Raw genomic sequence first — 18443 nt, forward strand, 5'->3', positions numbered from 1 at the left:
GCATCCATGCAGGCTGCATGAATATAAACCCCAAGAGGAGATACTAACATCCTCCTTTTCTGCTGATTTCTGCATTTTCTTTGTGTCTCACTTGTCTGTGCTGCCTATTCGAAGCACCCCACATTCCCTGAGGAATGACTTGCAGATATGCGAATGTCACTCCAATCCACAAAAAGGGCTGCAAGCAGGACCCTGGCAACTACAGGCCTGTCAGCCTGACCTCCGTGCCTGGCAGGGTTATGGAGCAGTTCATCCTGAGTGCAATCACACAGCACCTTCAGGGTGGACAAGGGATTAGACCCAGCCCGCAGGGGTTTAGGAGGGGCAGGTCCTGTCTGACCAACCTGATCTCTTTTTACAATCAAGTGACCCACCTGGTGGATGAGGGTAAGGCTGTGGATGTGTCTGTCTGGACTTCAGCAAGGCCTTTGACACTGTCTCCCATAATATACTCCTGGAAAAGCTGGTAGCCCATGGCTTGGACAAGTGTACCCTCTCCTGGATTAGGAGCTGGCTGGAGGGTTGGGCCCAGAGAGTGCTGGTGAACGGAGCTGCATCCAGCTGGCGGCCAGTCACCAGTGGTGTTCCCCTGGGGTCTGTATTGGGTCCAGTCCTGTTTAACATCTTTATTGATGATTTAGATGTGGGGATTGAGTCCATCATCAGCAAATTTGCTGATGACACCAAGTTGGGAGGGAGTGTCGACCTGCTGGAAGGCAGGAGGGCTCTGCAGAGGGATCTGGATAGACTTGAGAGATGGGCTGATTCCAATGGGATGAAGTTCAACAAGGCCAAGTGCCAGGTCCTGCACTTTGGCCACAACAACCCCCTGCAGCGCTCCAGGCTGGGCACAGAGTGGCTGGAGAGCAGCCAGGCAGAAAGGGACCTTGGAGTACTAATTGACAGGAAGCTCAACATGAGCCAACAGTGTGCCCAGGTGGCCAAGAAGGCCAATGGGATCCTGTCCTGTATCAAAAATAGCATGGCCAGCAGGACCAGGGAAGTGATCCTTCCCCTGTACTCTGCGTTGGTGAGGCCACACCTTGAGTACTGTGTTCAGTTCTGGGCCCCTCAGTTCAGAAAGGATATTGAGGGGCTGGAGCGAGTCCAGAGAAGAGCAACAAGGCTGGTGAAGGGACTGGAGCACAAGCCCTATGGGGAGAGGCTGAGGGAGCTGGGGTTGTTTAGCCTGGAGAAGAGGAGGCTCAGAGGTGACCTCATCACTGTCTATAACTACCTGAAGGGAAGTTCTAGCCAGGTGAGGGCTGGTCTCTTCTCCCAGGCACTCAGCAATAGAACAAGGGGGCACGGGCTTAAGCTCTGCCAGGGGAAATTTAAGTTGGATATCAGAAAAAAATTCTTTAGAGAGAGAGTGCTCAGGCATTGGAATGGGCTGCCCGGAGAGGTGGTGGATTCACCATCCCTCGAGATTTTTGAACGCAGATTGGACGTGGCACTGAGTGCCGTGATCTGGTAAATGGACTAGAGTTGGACCAAGGGTTGGACTCGATGATCTCGGAGGTCTTTTCCAACCCAATCGATTCTATGATTCTATGATTCTGTATCTTGCTCTTGGATGGTGTTCAAGCCCACGCAGAGAGGATGACACCATATTTAGGACCAAGAGGAGTGAATGCAAGTATTCCCACACAGAATAAAAGCATTGCATTTATAGCCTGATCCAAGCCAACATTTACTAAATAGTGCTTCCAACATCAGATGAAGCAATTTTCTTTGTTGTAATTGGTCTAGAAGGAAGAGCTGGTGCTCCGAGACACAACATAAGTAGGGGAAGGAAACCCTGGACTCTTATAATACAGTTAATTTGAGCATTCAGTGGCAAGCTGAGGAGTTTATAAAGACTCCCAGACTTTACATCAAGCTGAGATTCTATTAACTTTATTTCATGAAAAATAGGAAAGCTAAAATGAGGTTTACTTGTCTGTAGAGTTTATGCTTATTGCCTGGAGCTGAGTTGCCACATGATGGATGTTCAATAAATATAAGCCCTTACTTGCTGTCAATTTTTATGGAAGCAAGCTATGAGTTTAAGGAAGCAAGATATGAGGTTGAACTTTAGGAAGCAGAGGAATATGACAGGAGTGGATTTTTGAGCACTGATGACTTCATATCCACCCTATATATTTCAAGGGGATTTACTAGCTTTAGTCTGGTTGCATGGACTGAAACTTGTTAGCAATCAAACAGATGTGATTCTGAAGCATATATCAGGATTTAGTTTCATCCTGAAGGACTCTGGGTTTTGCTTTGGGATATGAACCCAAGAAAAATTAGATGGTGAGATCTAGCTCTAAAGCATGTTCCATATCTGATACTAATGATGCTGTATTCAAAGAACAGGGTAGACATGAAAATTACTCACGTTCACATCGTGTACCATCCCCATGGTAGTTGGGCAGACAGGAGCATTCCAGTTGTCTTCCATCCTCACCTGAGGCAGCACATCTGGAGTTTGCAGGGCACTGCAAGGCCTCACATTCAGGTATTGCTGAGGGACAGAGGGTGGTACGTTAAACTGTGCCCATGTATTGTATCAGGAGGCATTGCATTCTGCAGTAAACCACTTCAAAGTGTGCCTGATTTAGGCACCATGGATCCCATTGCTGTCAACATTTTTTCCTGGTGATTTTAGTGGTGATGATGGTTATGGGAGCACACACACAGGTTTTAAGGTTTGGTATATGTTTGGTTGCTCTTGTGTGTCTAACCTGACATAATTTTACATTCGTGCTTACATTCAACCTCTCTGATACAGTTAGAATTGGTATCTTATATAGGAAACAATCTACTTACGCTGATCACATCTGAGTCCTTTGTATCCAGAGAAGCAAGTGCATGTTCCATCCCCTGTAATTCCACTGTTGCATACTCCATGAACACAGTCACAAACTATATGGAGAAATGGATTTGCTTTACTGCATAATAATAGTGTTCAGAAAGACATCATTAGTGGTTACTCATAGAAAATAGTGTGCTGGCCAACAGCTTTGGCCAAACAAAGCTTTGACCTGAGTGCCTGAATTTGAGGGCTTCTGATAGTGAGAAGATCAACACTTGCAGTTGCACACATCAGTAAATAACATACTAATTTTTGAAGGCATTTAAGTGCCTGAGGTCTGAAAATCTTCACAGGACACGCACTATAAACACCAAATTGACTAGTTGCTAATGCTATAAAACTTTTAAAATTGGACATAGAATTTGGAGCCAAAATAGTATATAACATGTAACATAGACCATTTTTGTAACTGTTAACAAATTGTTTGGTTTTGCTTCAATTCTTTTTGTCTCTCAAACACCCCAAGAGGAGTCTTATGACTTTTTGTCCCATCCCTAAACAGAATTCATTTAGTTAAAATCATATTTAATAATTTTGTAAGTCTCAGGCTTCTTTCTTTCTTCCTGTATCCTGTAATTTCTGTTTATATTCTGGTTATAAACTCTGTGAAAATAAGCACACAAGATGCTGCATTCAGAGTCCAAGCAACTATGAAACCCTGCTACAAGTGGTTTTTGAAGCCTTAAGTATATTCAAAAAGCTTTCTAGTTAAAACTGTTTGATTTGTGGTAATCAAGATTTTTAAAAAGGCTATTAACAGTTACACTTGGAAAAGCCTCTAGGTTGTACAGAGTTGTATTGGTGACTTCATGTTTAAGCTGCAGTGATGTAGCATTTCCTTTTCCCCTTAAAAACATATTCCGTGTTCACCTGTACTAATTAATTATTAACTTCCTACCTATGTTCATAGTTATAATATGAACCCAGGAATGTCGAAGGTCTTGAAAAGCAGTCAGCCACAAATGAAATGTTGTTTGTATTTTATTTATTCTAGAAAACTTGGAGGAGCTCAAATATCTGAAAGCTGAAGTGTAAAATGTTGCTTAAATGAATATGCAGTTGAATCCTCTAGTAGCTTCTTGTAAAATAATTATATTTATAATATTGAATTCATTCAAGTACCTTATTTTCATGAAAATGTTGGCTCAGTTACATTTCTGTGTATCAATACTGGCATCCAGTGGACAGCTGGTGGAAAAAGGGCCTTTGAGTCAGCAGTGGTGTAGGATTAGCATAGAAAGGCCAACACAGATTATTTTAATTGAGATAATTTGTGAGTCTTTGGAAGTAAAGTTATGTAGATCTCGAGAGAAGAAAAGGCATTTTACTTAGTGATAAATAACTATTAACCCTTAAGAATGAGATGGATTTTAAATTTTTTTTCCTAGGCAGATTTCTGCTTTATCAGTTTTATTTTCAGCAAGGTCAGGAATGTAAATAAAACACTAGAGATCATTAAGAAATAGTCAAGACTGGAAAATGTTATAGAAATATATAAATTTGTGATAAATATACTTTCTTAAAAGTGTACATAGCTCTGATCCCTACCTCTCCTGATAGCAGTATGGCTAATCATTTAAATCATCAACCAACTGAAAACCCAAACTAAACCAAACCCACCCTTTTTCACACTTTCGACAGAATTATGGAGCTCCTTCGCACAGAATATAGTGAAGAGCAAAAGAAAGCTGGATTCAGGGACAAGGTAGATAATTTATGAAGGATGCATCCAGGAGGAACCTTTAAACACTACAGTTAGAATGCAGTCTCTGGGTGTTTCTACTCTTTATAAACTATTGGCCTCCAGCATGGACTATTAGGCTAGAAAGATTTTGGCCTGATTAAAAATGATCTTTTTTGAGTCAGATATACTAATTTAAATACCACGTATTTCATGCCTTAATACAGATGGCTTGGTTTGTAGATACATTTGAAAATCACAACAAAACAATGTAAGTCATGACATATTATGCATTTAATATATTCCCACCGAATATTTTAAGCACCCTAACTTCCTGTATTTAGATCAAACAAATGCAAATCCATAACTTAGGCTGAAAAGCATATAACCATGATAACTGGCTAACAGGGAGCCATACCTGCAGGAACACATGGATGATTCTAATCCCTAATTTTTATTGGACTGTTGGCTAAAACAAAAATATGGAAGACAAGATGCAGTACCACACTGAGGGTGTTTTCTGTACAATCCTGAGTTGAATCCAGACCCAATGAGAATGAGGAATAGAGTAGCTGCTTATTTTCTCTCCCCACTGAGTTCTCTGAAGCAGACAGCAGCACTTGATGGGAAATCTTTGGGCCCTCGTCTATGCATTTCCCTTGATTTCTTAATCTCAATACAGCTTTCACTCACATTCTTTTATGTAATCAAATAAAGAAAACTCAAACTTACCTGATGTGCAGTCAGGACCAAATAAATTATCTTCAGCACATTTTTCACAGGCTGTCCCACCAAACCCTTTCTGTGAATCACACAAAGGAAATAAAAACTTACATTTCTCATGTGTTCTGTACAGAGAGATACCTGCTTAGCAGCCTGAAAACAGCATCTTTTGCTGCCAAAAGAAAATAACATGGATGTTTCAATCAGCCAATAAAAAAATAATTACCACTATACGGAAAACATTGTTTTTTGAATAATCTCCCCCCACTGCCCCCTCCATTTTTAAAAAATAATTTGTAGATCTTCAGATCAGATTTCAAGTTAACAATAAAGTACAGTAATAAAGCTTAATGCCCAAATCAGTCTCACAATTGTTAGGTTGCATTTTCTGACTTCTCCTCTCCTGTCTTTCACATGTCCTCAGGATAAGCATTTTTGATATCGAGAATAGATCGACCAGTATAGGGGGAGGTATAAAAGATTAATTTGAGTTGTTCTCTTGAAAAAAGTCTTTTTGCCTGAAGTTAAGCACTACATATTGCACTCTCAGCAAAGCAACATTGCACTGAAAATGCAGTTGCATGTATAAGAACTTTCTAATTAGGGAAAAAAGTAATAAGTACTAACACACTTTAAAAAAGAAACACAAAGCACATGTTTCAGGAAGGGAAGATGGAAAAAAAAATTTAATACTTTCACCCGAACATGCTCAGTCTGTAGAAATAATAGACTGAAGAGTAGTGCAATCCAAGCCAAAAATGATCTCAAAGCTGATCTTCTCTGCTGTTTCTGGAGTAATTTCCTTATGTATTTATACAGTGAAACATGCATTATTTCTTGGCACAGCTTATGTACCATTGTTGTACTCTTTTCTTTAAAAGGAAGAACATACCTGACAAGTGCATGTTCCATTTCCAGTTATGCCCTGTGAGCAGTGTCCTCTCCTGTTGCATGGTGATGCAGCTCCTCCTGGACATGCTAGAAATGACAATGTTTAAGCCATCACCTTCTCTTGTCTGGGAACTTAAGCTAGTGACTGCAGTCAAAGGATTGAACAAAAATTAGATTTTCTTTATTCTAAAGTACCATATGATTTTGTCCCTGCTGATCCACCTCTGCCTGCAGACTCTAAGATGTTAGCTTTTCTGATACAAGTGGAATTTTCTGACATCTCTTGTATGTTAATATAACTCTGATGGATTGAAAATTTGCTCTCAGAGTTATATTTGATGTTAAAGTTTAATAAGCCTTTCCTCCTGCTCCCTAAATTGCATTGGCTTTACGTGGAAAGTTTTTCTCTGCTACCTGAATAAGACTGTGATAATTGATTCAAATTACCTTGGACTCTGGATACCTCACAACTAAATCCTATCCAGTGGGCTGGAGTCACCAGTAAAACTTGTGTGCCAAAGATGTGTTATGCTTTTCGGATCCTTTGGTGCTGAAAAAATAATTACAGGCAGTGGTATACCAGGTGGGACAGTCTGACCAAAACCCCAGGCAATAGATTTGGATAAGAAAAAAATGATCATATTTTCAAATAAAAATAGTTTTTTTTTGTCTGAAATGCTTCAATATTCAAATTTTTAGTGAAAGACTGCCTATAGGAAATGTACATTACAGTATTTTTCAGTCAGATCATTATGTTGGGTTTTTTCTCCTGTAGAGATACCCTTATTTTTCACAGTTGTCCAGCCCCTCCTTGGAAATGATTTATTAACTCTCTTCCATAAGCTCTTCCTTCCTGTAGTTAAAATTCCCATTAGGCACCATAATTCAGATGCAGGTGGTATCTAAATGTATCAAACTCTTGCTGGCCTCACAGGTAATCTGCTGTACATTACCAGTAGATTTATTGTTTATAAAGAGTCTCAGAGTTTGTTCAGTGTGAGTGGAGATGGGCAGCACTGGATTTATGCTTCCACTGCCTAATTTAATCTTGATTTGGAGTGTTTAAGTAATGTGGAAGTTTCAATAAAAATGAATTTGTTTTGGACAGAGTGATGAGTAAATGAGTGGATGTGCATATGTGTATATCTAATTTCACTGAAAGCTTTGGCTTTACACCAATCTGTTAGCATTTCTTATTTTATTCCTTAATGGAATCTGTGAGGTCTTTTGCATCTGGGTAAGCTTCTTGTGAAAAAAGAATAAATTTGAAGATGAAAAATCTTAGTGCACTTTATCTCATACATGGTTAAATAATATATATTAAGAATTATTAATTTAAGAATAAATATTAAGAATTATTAATTTGAGAATTTAGGTGAAATAGCCACAATTGAGGTAAAGGAATAAATATATACATACTTTGATCTTTAAAATGGCTTTTAGTGAATCTTGTTCTCTGGCTACCATATGATAGGTAAAGCTCATCTTTAGGACTCATGCCAACTTTAATATTCGCACAGAGTGGGAAAATATTTGCACCGAAGCTTTTATTGAATGTGAAAAATATAGAGAAAACTCAAGAGTTTATGGTATATTTTCTAGAAAAGGTTACTTTGAAACTGTTGACCAAACAGGTTTTTTTGCAGTTAGTATTCATTACACTTCCCCGTCTTCACTACATCTTGTCCCTTGTTTTGATACCACCACCAAAGGACAGCTTTATCAGAAGCTTAGCAAATTACCATATTGTTGTACAAGTTTGGTCAGGCAGATAAAGTGCTTCCTGCAACCAAGGTCGCCACAGGAGGCAGTGCTGGGCACAGTCACCTGCTGCCACCCTGGGGAGAAGTGAGACCTTTGCTTTTATTGAGGATGATTTTTGAAAAGCAGCAAGAAAGATATGCTCTTGCTTATCTCTTACAGCTGTCAGTATAAAGGCCAAATCTTCATATCTAGGCCAAAAAACCTTTCAGCTTTTTTTTTTTCCTCATACACTTTCCAAGCGTTATGAAATGCAGCCTCTTAAAATCCTTTGCTTCACTTGACTCCCTGCAAAGCTGAAGCAGTGGGTAAAACTTGTAAAGATGTGTTTTGGACCACATAATTACATAGAAATAAGTTTATTATCTTTCCTCTTGGCTATTTTTTTTTAATCTTTCCACATTTTCCCCCCTGCTTCAGTCTTACAGTGCTTTCTACTGAGTTGATCATACACCTTTCAGCTGGTACCCAGGCTTTGCTTTGGAGCCATGTATTTGCCCAGAGTGGGAACAAGTGCTGGGGTAGGGAGTAGCTCCTGCTGCAGCCCATCGATTGAACACATGGGACATCTGAGCTCCAGCAGGTGTGTGTCTGTGGCTGGGTGACACTGGCAGTGTTGAAAGCTCTGATCTTTCCCCCTGGACCTCTCCCTGCTTGGTACTTTTCCCTTTTGACTTCATGAGTTTTTGCAGAGGGGTTGGTGTGCAGCTGGTTTGGCTTGGCGTGCCTCATGGGGAGGGAAGAGGACAAAAGATCTTTCATTCACACTGTGTGTTTCAGCATGTGCTATCATTTAAGGAAGTTAGTGTGCTATTTAAGACCTAATTTTGTCCTTGTCATCAGATGCTAAATGTGAAGTAAACCCCTAGTCAGGGATTTTTTGCTGTGCTCAGGAAGGACTGTCTTTCCTCCAAACATTTCAAGTCAAGCCATGTTCTACTAGAGAGATTGTGATAACAGAGAGAGCTATTTTCTTCCTCCAAATGGCAGTAGAAACAATGCTGAAACCTTGATTCATTGCTTTTTGTGGTCAGGAAGTTTGTCCAAAGGAAGAGAGGGCTTCCTTGCCTCCTTCACAGGCAGAGCTCTGAGTAAGGGGCAGTGAACTCTGCCCCTCTTCAGAAATACTGATACCCCTTCTGTGGCTTCCCAGGGCACACTGAATACGGGATGACGAGTGCTTAGGCTGCATTTGGTGGTGGGATGGTAAACCACCAACCACAAGTGGTTATGTTCAGAAGACATGACCGCACACTACGCACTCAGATATTTGCCTGTGTTGTCTGTTGAAGTAGCTGAAAGTTGGAGTTGGACTCCTTGCTTTAGTAGCTAAATGACTGGTGTTTAAATAATAGGTTGGGCTAAATTAATATTTTTTAAAATCCATTTTGTGGACAAAAGGATTTCACAGACATTGAAACAGACTGTGATGCTATTAACTAAAGGAGGAAATACATTGGCTGGGCAGGGAAACTTCCTCTGTGGGTCTTGATGCCCATCTTGGTAGCCTGAGATTTGATGCACTTGTGGAGATGCTGAAAGGCTTTTCCTGAGGAAGGGGCAGCAGGAGGGGAGGCACTCCTGATTAACCCTCCTTCAGTAATGGCCTTCAGCATTCACTGGCAGTTCAAGAAACTATTTCTAATTGAGCTGAAAGAAAAGACCCTCCCTGCATCAGAAAGTAAAAAATTAAAGAGACCTGGAAATATTTCATAAACACATGAAAGTGGTTTGGATCTAAAATGAAACATTTAAATTTGTGGTTTGAAGATCTTAACTTTTAAAATCTGTTGTGGGTATCCTCCCAAATGAAATAATTTTGCTGGCATTAACTGAAATGATTTGTTTTGAAAATCTCAAACCCAAGGAGGTTTCTGAGTTTTTTAATTTTTCTATAAATTTTTCTATTTAAACGAAGTGCCAAATATCTGCTTTTCTTCAAATCCTGTAAGTTTTAGCTGAAAACTGCTGCTTATTTCTACACTGATAACAAGCTCTAAGGAGCAAACTTCTCATAGCAATAGCTTTGGAAAAGATGAAAAGTCACTGACTTATTTCTGTTCAAATTATATATCAAGAAACCCCACCGAAAGCAACTCACCCATGCAGTCTGGGCCCCAGTGTCCCTGGCAGCACTCAGGTTGCTCAAATTCCTTCACACAATGATGCCGACAGCCCGGAAAAGAAAGTGTGTGTGTTTTAATGTCCAGATAATACCTGAGGAAAAGAAGTTGGAGCTGCTTTAAAGTACTTAAAAACCTCTCATGGGAAAAAATAAAATTTTTAACTTCCTCTTCTCCTTTCAGTGTCAGACAAGTGCACTTTAAGCTTAGTTGCATTGATCTACCATTTTTTCTTCATTAAAGCATACATTGAATGTAAGGGTGTAAAAAGATCCTTGGATCCTGTTTTGTTTGGGTAGCGTATTTACCTTCCCCCTCTTCCCCCCCCCCAACATAAACACAGCAATTTTCTGTAAGTTTTGCTTTGAAATAGTATTTTAAGAGTTATTTAATATCAAGGTTCTTTAAAGGCTAAATAAGCTCAAAATAGTTACGTTTTCTCTAAAATAATGCTTTAATTTATTTTTCCAGTCTGAAAGCCAAGATTTCAAATTTGCTTTGAGATTTTTTCTTGCTCTTTATCCCCACACTTCCCCAACCTAGCAGTTTAAAAAATATATTATTTATATGATAATATATGATAAAAATACATAAATGTAATTTGATTATATATATAATATATTTTGTACCATTCATAACAAGTATGCAGAATAAATCATGAAGAGATTATATGATATCACTGAAAAAAATCTGATAGACTGTTAATAGCAGTGTTTATTTTCCTTTTATACCATTTGCTGATTAAGCATAAGTACTCTTAATGAAGCTTGAGTTTTGGAATTGGTGAAGCCAATAGTAAATATTCCATGAGAAAATTGCATAGACTAGAGCATTTGTGGTATGAATGAACATTTTCTAATTCATGTAAAACAATATTCACAGAGAAGGAGATACCTGCAGTCTGGTATCCCAGTGCTGTTGGTAATTTTGGTGTAACCAACAGGGCACTGGGTGTCAAGGTTTAAAGAGCAAGGTACACATTCTGTTTTCATTCTTATGAGCAGCTTCTGATCACATTGTTTCTTCATCTGTAAGAGTAGAAGAACAATTAAAAAGAAGGAAAAACTCTGCCTCCAGTGACATTGCTGAAAAATGACACATTTATCTCAGCTTAGTTCTCACTCAGTCACAAGCTCATTCTTGTTCATCAGGAGCTCGTGTTTTGGAGCTAAATTAGGTAACAGACCACATATTTAGGGCTTTGCAGTAGCCTTGTCTGCACAAAATATGTCCAACCACTGTAGAACAAACCCTTCTAAGTGTAATATTTTTCCTAAGAGTGCTTTATCAACAAATGCTAAGTTCATCAGACTTAAGAGCCAGGTTACTGAGACATCAGCCTATGGAGCTTTAGTTCCGAAGCTGCCGACAAGTGTCTTCTCCATTGAATTGCAAAATTAAACAAGGTGTGGAGTAGGTTGCTCATGGCTCTGAGCACACAGATAGCACAGAACAAACCTGTGGAACAATGTTCCTCTTCAAAGTGGGTCTCATATTATCAGCACCACTATATTGAACTAAAGGGCTGTGGCTGGCATATTCAAATTGGCATGTAAGAATGACATCTAGCTTTGCATTCAAATCTAGTGGAAGTTATGGGCCTGACCCCACCTGATCATACTGAGAACAGCCTTCTCTGGTTTTTACCTAGAGAAAGCCACAGAAGGAACCAGCCCAGTCTGGAAAACCTGGCTGTAGTTCTCTAACTCAAATGCCAAAGGCCTGTGCCCCTTGCTGTGGAGGTCCTGATTTCAAGAATGCAAATCTGATAAGTGACTCAAGAAGGTCACAAAAGGAGAAAAGGCTTAGGGTATTGTCACAGTAGTGGCACTGTATTTTGTGGTGTAGAAATCATAGGTGTGAAAATGTCTATATATCCAATATAGTGTCTGCTTCCTACCATTAAAACAGGCAACCTATTTTAAAGCAACAAGTCTGCTGAACTGCACCTAATGTCAGCTTCATCCTCTTTCTTCCTGGTATGTGTAGAATTAAGTTCATAATTCACAAATGGTGAGAATTCATCTAATGGAGAACATGGTTTTTAAAAACCAGCAGTGTACCCCTGTGCAGTCCAGATGGTGCTAGATCTTCTGGGATGCTGCAGCCTTTTTGCAGAGGCTTGCAGTTGGTCTAGCTGGGTACACTGGCATCTTGGGCTTTCTACGTGTGCCATTGCCTGGTAGTCCTGGATGAAGACCTCACCCCAGTGGTTTCTTTCCTTGAGAGATGAGCATTTCAGCAACAAAGTTCATGAGGATGTATCTCAGATATGATATTTACTTTTATAACCTCTGAGGGACTCCACAAGATTGCCATCACCCAGTTACATTTCCACATCACATTTTTTTGTCAAATTTTAGTCTTTATAATGCACTATTTAAATCTGGTTTGGGTAACACTGAAGTATTTGGGTAGTGAAACCTCTTGCTGCGTAGATGCATTTCAGATGTCTCTGAAGTAAAATCATGACCTCTCTCCAGATGTGGGTATAATGTGCTTGGTCAGGCACTTGGTAAAGCAGTGGCGAGCAGTGCTGTGCTGGCAGGGCTGAGCAGACTCCCCACCCTTGCAGCAGAATCCAGCACTGGTGAAGTCCTGGACAAAAACAGGCTCTTTGGACATCAGACTCCCACAGACTCAAACCAGGACAACTCTGCACCTTGCTTTCCTTCCAAAACCACCTCATGAGGCAGCAACATGGGGGAGATTGAACATTTCAAGCTTTTCATCATCCTGGTGCTAAGTACCAGTGCAGACACCTTAACAGCTCATCCATAAGGAGAGCACCAGAGCAGGAACCAAGCAGCACAAATGCACTGTCCCTACACATAAAATTCCATGAGCATTTCTGCTGGTTAGTATCATTACCAATAATATTGAAGAATCACAAAGTCTAGAGTGCTGGCTGATTTTTCTGAGTTTTTTACCACATGTGCTACTAAAGCCCTGCTCCTTGCCTGTGCTCAGTGTAAGCCATTAAGGGTCTGAGACCCAAAACACCTTAGTGCCTTCCCCCAATTTCTCTCTGTCTTTTTATTTCCTCTTCTACAAGTTGGTTGTTTTTTTTTTCTCCTCCAGAATGCAGTAATTTAAAGCCTCATGTTACAGTGTGAGACAGTTTAGAGGAGTGACTGTCTCACTGTTGAACTCCTGGTTCAGATTTGTGACCCAATGCTTTCTGCCTCTCTACAAAAGTGGTGGAAACACACGTGAAACTTCACAGATCCATAGGATTTGTAAATGGGAAATGCAGCACTTCTTCAAAAGTCTACAGATATTTTACTTAAGTTTATAACTTTGTACAATTACTTTCAATAGCTCAAATCCTTATATTTTTTTCCCTTCCTGTAGTTAGTGGAGTGGATAATTTTCACTCCAGAAAATTTTCTGCTTTTACTTTCTGACTTATCAGAAATCCTATTCATTTTCTTTTGATAAATACATCAGCTACAGTCTTTTGCCATTTTTCAGAGACTTTTTCAGTATACTTATATCATTTGAGCCAAATTCTCATGGAGAATAAACAGATGCATTTCTGTTATTTCAGAGGACTGAATTACTCTTAGTTTATAATTCAGTGTCATATCCATCAGTGATTGTTAAAGTGGGTTTTCCTTCTATAAGACACATTATCTGATAACTGTCTCTCTGTACCGTAGAGTAGTGCAGACATATAATAATCTATTACTTGAATGAGAAGCTGTTTCTTACCTGATCTTGGACTTGTGATGCCGAACACAATTTCATAGCAACCAAAAATGCAAAAAAGAATAACAAGCCTGGATTTTTTTCCATTGTGAAGAACTGGATTTTTTTTCTTTTGGAATCCTCCAAACATGAAAATTCCACTTCAGACTTAAAAGGCTTGTTCTTTAGAGGTGCTGTTTTTTCTTCTGCATTCTTAGGTAAATAATTTAACAGGACTCTTGTCTTCTCCAAGGTAAATGAGTGAAGGATAAGGCATGCAGAGCTTGCCCAGGCAGGAGAGTTTCCAAACTGCAGGGTATTTGCTGAAAGTTTTCACTGGAAAGCTGAATAAAGCTTTCCTGACTGAATGACAGGATATCCTGACAGGGCTCTGATCATTTATTCCTCTCTCTGAATCTGTTGACAATACAAAATGAAGGACACAACTGTTATGACAGAAGATGATGTCTTCTTTTAGATGGGCAATGATAAGGGGAGTAACTACTGTGCTTGTTACCATACATTTATTTAACTCACCTAAGCAAAAGATCTCTGGAAGTTGTCTTATCAGACATGTAATCAACCTAACGCAAGGGTCACCCCCTGAATGTGGTTTTGGGAGAAATACTAGTGACTTTATCTCAGGAGACCAAAAAAATACCTTTCACCTTTGATTAGCTGGATAAAAAAGGAACATTGTTTTCTCTCTCTTTGCTATTTTTTTAAATAATTTTGGCTAATTTTCCAGAGCTAACCAGAGGAAAATTAACTCAGTTATATTATGTGGATAAGGTTAGAAAGGATAAGTATACAGACATTTTGATTTGCCAAAAAGCAAGACTGTTCTTTCTTCTCAGAGCTGTTCACCTGTTTCCTAGTGCTACTCTTTGCTGCTGCTCTGTTCAGTCTTGTAAGGGCAGACTCTCTTATGTCTTAAATACCTAATAATTTGACTGCCTCCAAGATGCCACCTTTGCTTGGTGCCCCTGACCTTAGAATTATTTTAGTCATTTGAAGGCACTCTGTAAGAGCGCCTCGATACAAAGTTGTGCTTTGTAACATCTTATCTTTAACTTTGTGTTGTTTTAATGATAAGCTCATAATATAATGTACAAATTCATCTACTTTTATTATGTGCTTTAACAGAATTGCTGATAGGAGATGGCAGGGCAAGATGTTTCCTGTGCACTCATCAGATCCTGTTCCTTTCTGCTATATGACGAGGAAAATAAATAATTTCTTGTTTATGCAGACATGATAGCAGCCAGGGCTTACAGTGTACATGCTGACAATATGTATTTCCCTGAGAAAGGGGTTTCTCTTTTCTGAGGTCAAGGCCTTTTGTGTTACTTTGGCTTTGCATACAATGTACGGTCTGGTGTGGCGGAAGGAATGGCTCAGGTTTTTCTCCAAAAGCAGAGTCCTGGAGGATCTTCTCTTCTGAGTGGTGATAACCCATAGCCACATCCCACTCTCTGTGGGATGCTTGGGAGTAAAACTTATCCTTCCCCTTTGGCAGTTGTGCCCTGTTGGAGCATGGGCAGAGTGGCTGTCTGGGCAGGGTCTGTGCTACCTGGGCAAAACATGCTTGCCTGGTCCCTGTGTGGGTGATGGCAGGAGCCAACAGCTTCTTCAGCAGCTTGAGGTCAGATGGGTTTCTTGCCCATGTTGCCACTTCAGACAGTGCAGTGATGAAAGGAGCTGTAAATCAAGCACGTCCCTTTCCTGTCCTGTAGGTTGAGATAAAGAGCAACAACATCAGCTCTCTTATCTGCTCTTGCCTCCTGTATAGGCATTTGTGTGAAGTAAATGCTTTTTCCCTTTCCTTCCTCTCCCTTCTTGTGAGAGCCCCACTAACTGCTATGATGGCCACTTTCCTTGCTCCAGAGGGACCAGACATCATTTCCTTCTTTTGGGGATGGGCATTTTCCTTGTTAATGGGGGTTAAATACACACTGTGCCAGGCTCTAACTATAACTCTGTGTGGCTGGCTCCTGCCCCACTTTGGGCAGAAATACAGGCTAGTAGGTCACCTGGCACACAAGACAGGGCTCCCTGGGGCCTCAGAGGGTGGGAAGGTGGCACCTCAGTGCTTCAAGAAGCCTGTGCAGTGTGGCAGTGACCTGCTAGCCAGCCAGGGGGCTGGCATGCTACCCTGCTTGGGAGGAGGCTTCTTGGTGTTCTGGCCTGAGGAACCAGGCAGTTGCTGGCTGCAGCACAGTTGTCCATGCTGGTGTTGTGTTCTCACATGCTGTTGGCATGGGCAGGAAGCCCTGAAGGTTTTGCCCTTTGCTTTTGGAAACATGATAGTGGTGGTTTCTGCAGGCTGGAACCTGAGTCCTTCATTCCCTTGTGCCTCAGTCACAGAATGCTGAGGGGTCCCCTGCATGCTGACACATCTGCGCCAACTTTTGTCTCAGCCATTCTTCAGCTCCTTCCCTAGATATGTTTGCATCCTGTCCTGGCCTTGCAGCCCATGTATTTCTGGGGCTGTCTTCCTTCAAGACCGTGGTGGCAAGCTATAACATTCCCATTATCTTGCTGTTTATGCAGTTCATTGAGATGTTCATGCTTTTGCATTCCCTACTCTTACTTTGTCCCAGTTTTAGCAGGATATCTTATTTTAGCTTTGTACTATATCTCTTTGTGTCCAGCAGGAATGGTGGAGAGGTCTTGGATATCTTTGATTCCTGCAAGAAGATGAAAATTTTGGAAGGCTTAGATGACAAATATCAAAATACAAATGTCTTTGTGGAGCTGCTCCCCTTGGATACTTTTTGGAGTTCTTTTAATATTATTGATACAGGTGATGGAAGTGAGAGGAAGGAATGTGGAAGTGACAGTGACTGTGGTCATGCATACACCTGAAAGCGGGGATCAATTTGATGTGGGGGAGCCCAACCAGTCCTCTCAGGGGTATTCCAACCAATTGGATACTCTGTGCCTCAGCTGCTATTCACCCTTTTGCCTCTGAAAACTTTCAAGGTGCAAGCAGCTTCATGAAAAAAATCAACAAGAGTCACTGTGTCTTGTGATACTGCAAATACGTGTCCTGTGGGCTATCCTTGTGTGTGTCACAATTTTCCTCCGCTCTGCTATTGTGTTCCTGGACTGGATGCTTCCACTTTAAGTAGATGTGAACTAGTTGCCCTTTTACTTTCTTCATCTACCTACTGCTTCTCTTCAAGTGACTCCTATTTCTGTGCCAAAAATATCAACCACCAACAGCAAACATGATTTTTCATTTGTGTAGATGTTTTTGAATACAATATTTGTGCTACAGCTTATTTCAGCGTTACAGTGAGGCAGTTGCTCTTTTTCACAGCCATGAGGTCAGTTTAAAAGTAAATAAAAAACAGTGGTGATACAGTCATGATGGTTGCAGCACTCACCTTCCTCTACACAGTTTTGATGACTACACATTTTCTTGCATTTAAAAATTTTTTAGTTGATTATTGACTGCATGACTAGCATGGTATATTGTTCCCCTGAACTTGCAGAATGGGAAGTTCTCTCAGCTCATCTCTCATCTCAGAGATGGCTGAACAGCATATGATGAGCTCTCAGAGACTCATACAAAGCTCAGCCATTTCATAATTATATGGCACCATTTGAGAGTGAAAAAATTAAAAAGAAATAAGACCCTTTCAAAACAAAACACTCATTGCAGTCTATACACTTGTGAACTCTGTGTGCTAACAGCTTGTAGGTACTGCTTTCCTGGTATGTCCCACCCTACTTTCAACTTAGCTCCTCTACCAGGGCTACAGTGAGATCTTAGTGTCAAGGGTGAGGGCAGTATTGAGCTAATTTAATATTCTTACTTAGTAATTTGGAAGTAAGCAGCAGAAAATAAATGAATTATTGTTTTTTTACTGTATGTGGCTTCTGTTTTAGAGCCAGTCACAGCAGGGAACCTGTCACAGGGGTGTTTGAGGCTCCACATGTCTGAGGGAAGTCACTTTGGTCTTTGTTTGGAAACTGGCTAAAGCACCTTGTGGCTGGGTAGGGAAAGATAAAATGTGTTCATAAGAAGAAAGCTTCCTAGGGGGAGGGAGGCTTTGGCTCTGCCAAGAGAAACATCTGAATGCTAATTGTAGGTGGGAGGAAGGGGGGTACAAACCATCAAGTTGCCTGTGAGGAGACTTGGGAAAGGAGGGGGGGATATTTGGGAAATACTGCTTTGATTAACACAGACTTAATTGGAATGTAACAGAGAGGGGGAAAAAAAAAGGTTTGGCAAGTTAAATCTTTCCAGTGCCATACATCTGAGGAAGCCAACGGTGGCCTATGGAGAGTCTGAATGGGCAATGTGGCAAATGCCAGGGGTGTGTAATTTTATCTGTGGGGTTATGACAGCCATCATTTTGAAACATGGTGACTATCAGAACGAATTAATTCTCCAAGCCCAGGGGATGCATTAAGATAGAGCTGCAGCTGGTATGCTGAGGAATGCTGCACACCCGGCAGAGGCCAACGCTTTTATCAGTGTTAATGAGGAAGAAGGCACAGACAGCTGATCTAAACCCCAATGTGTTCACGATGCATACAGCTGATGGCAATGCAGACTGCCAGGCAAGGGGTGGTCCTAACCATAGATTAGATCCTCATAGTGGCCTCTTCAGCTTTCTTTCTTTCCCCCTCGTTTTTTTTTTTCGTGTTCTCAAAAGAGTCTTTCAGCTGGTGAAATTGTAAACAAAAGGCATTCTAGCCA

General features: G+C 40.6%; 1 protein-coding gene across 1 annotated transcript in view; it reads right to left on the minus strand.

Moving 5' to 3' along the window:
- Positions 1-13928, minus strand: part of STAB2 (stabilin 2) — an 83471-nt gene extending 69543 nt beyond the window's left edge. Inside the window, exons 1-7 of the mRNA XM_071551065.1 lie at positions 13754-13928; positions 10934-11067; positions 10018-10133; positions 6157-6242; positions 5274-5343; positions 2815-2910; positions 2384-2509 (exon numbers count right to left, since the gene is read on the minus strand). Coding sequence (XP_071407166.1) covers positions 2384-2509; positions 2815-2910; positions 5274-5343; positions 6157-6242; positions 10018-10133; positions 10934-11067; positions 13754-13837 — 712 coding nt within the window. The 5' untranslated portion in view covers positions 13838-13928. The remainder of the gene's footprint in view (positions 1-2383; positions 2510-2814; positions 2911-5273; positions 5344-6156; positions 6243-10017; positions 10134-10933; positions 11068-13753) is intronic.
- Positions 13929-18443: the final 4515 nt, after the last annotated feature.

The sequence above is a fragment of the Pithys albifrons genome, chromosome 3, assembly GCF_047495875.1.
Source record: "Pithys albifrons albifrons isolate INPA30051 chromosome 3, PitAlb_v1, whole genome shotgun sequence".
NCBI lineage: Eukaryota > Metazoa > Chordata > Aves > Passeriformes > Thamnophilidae > Pithys > Pithys albifrons.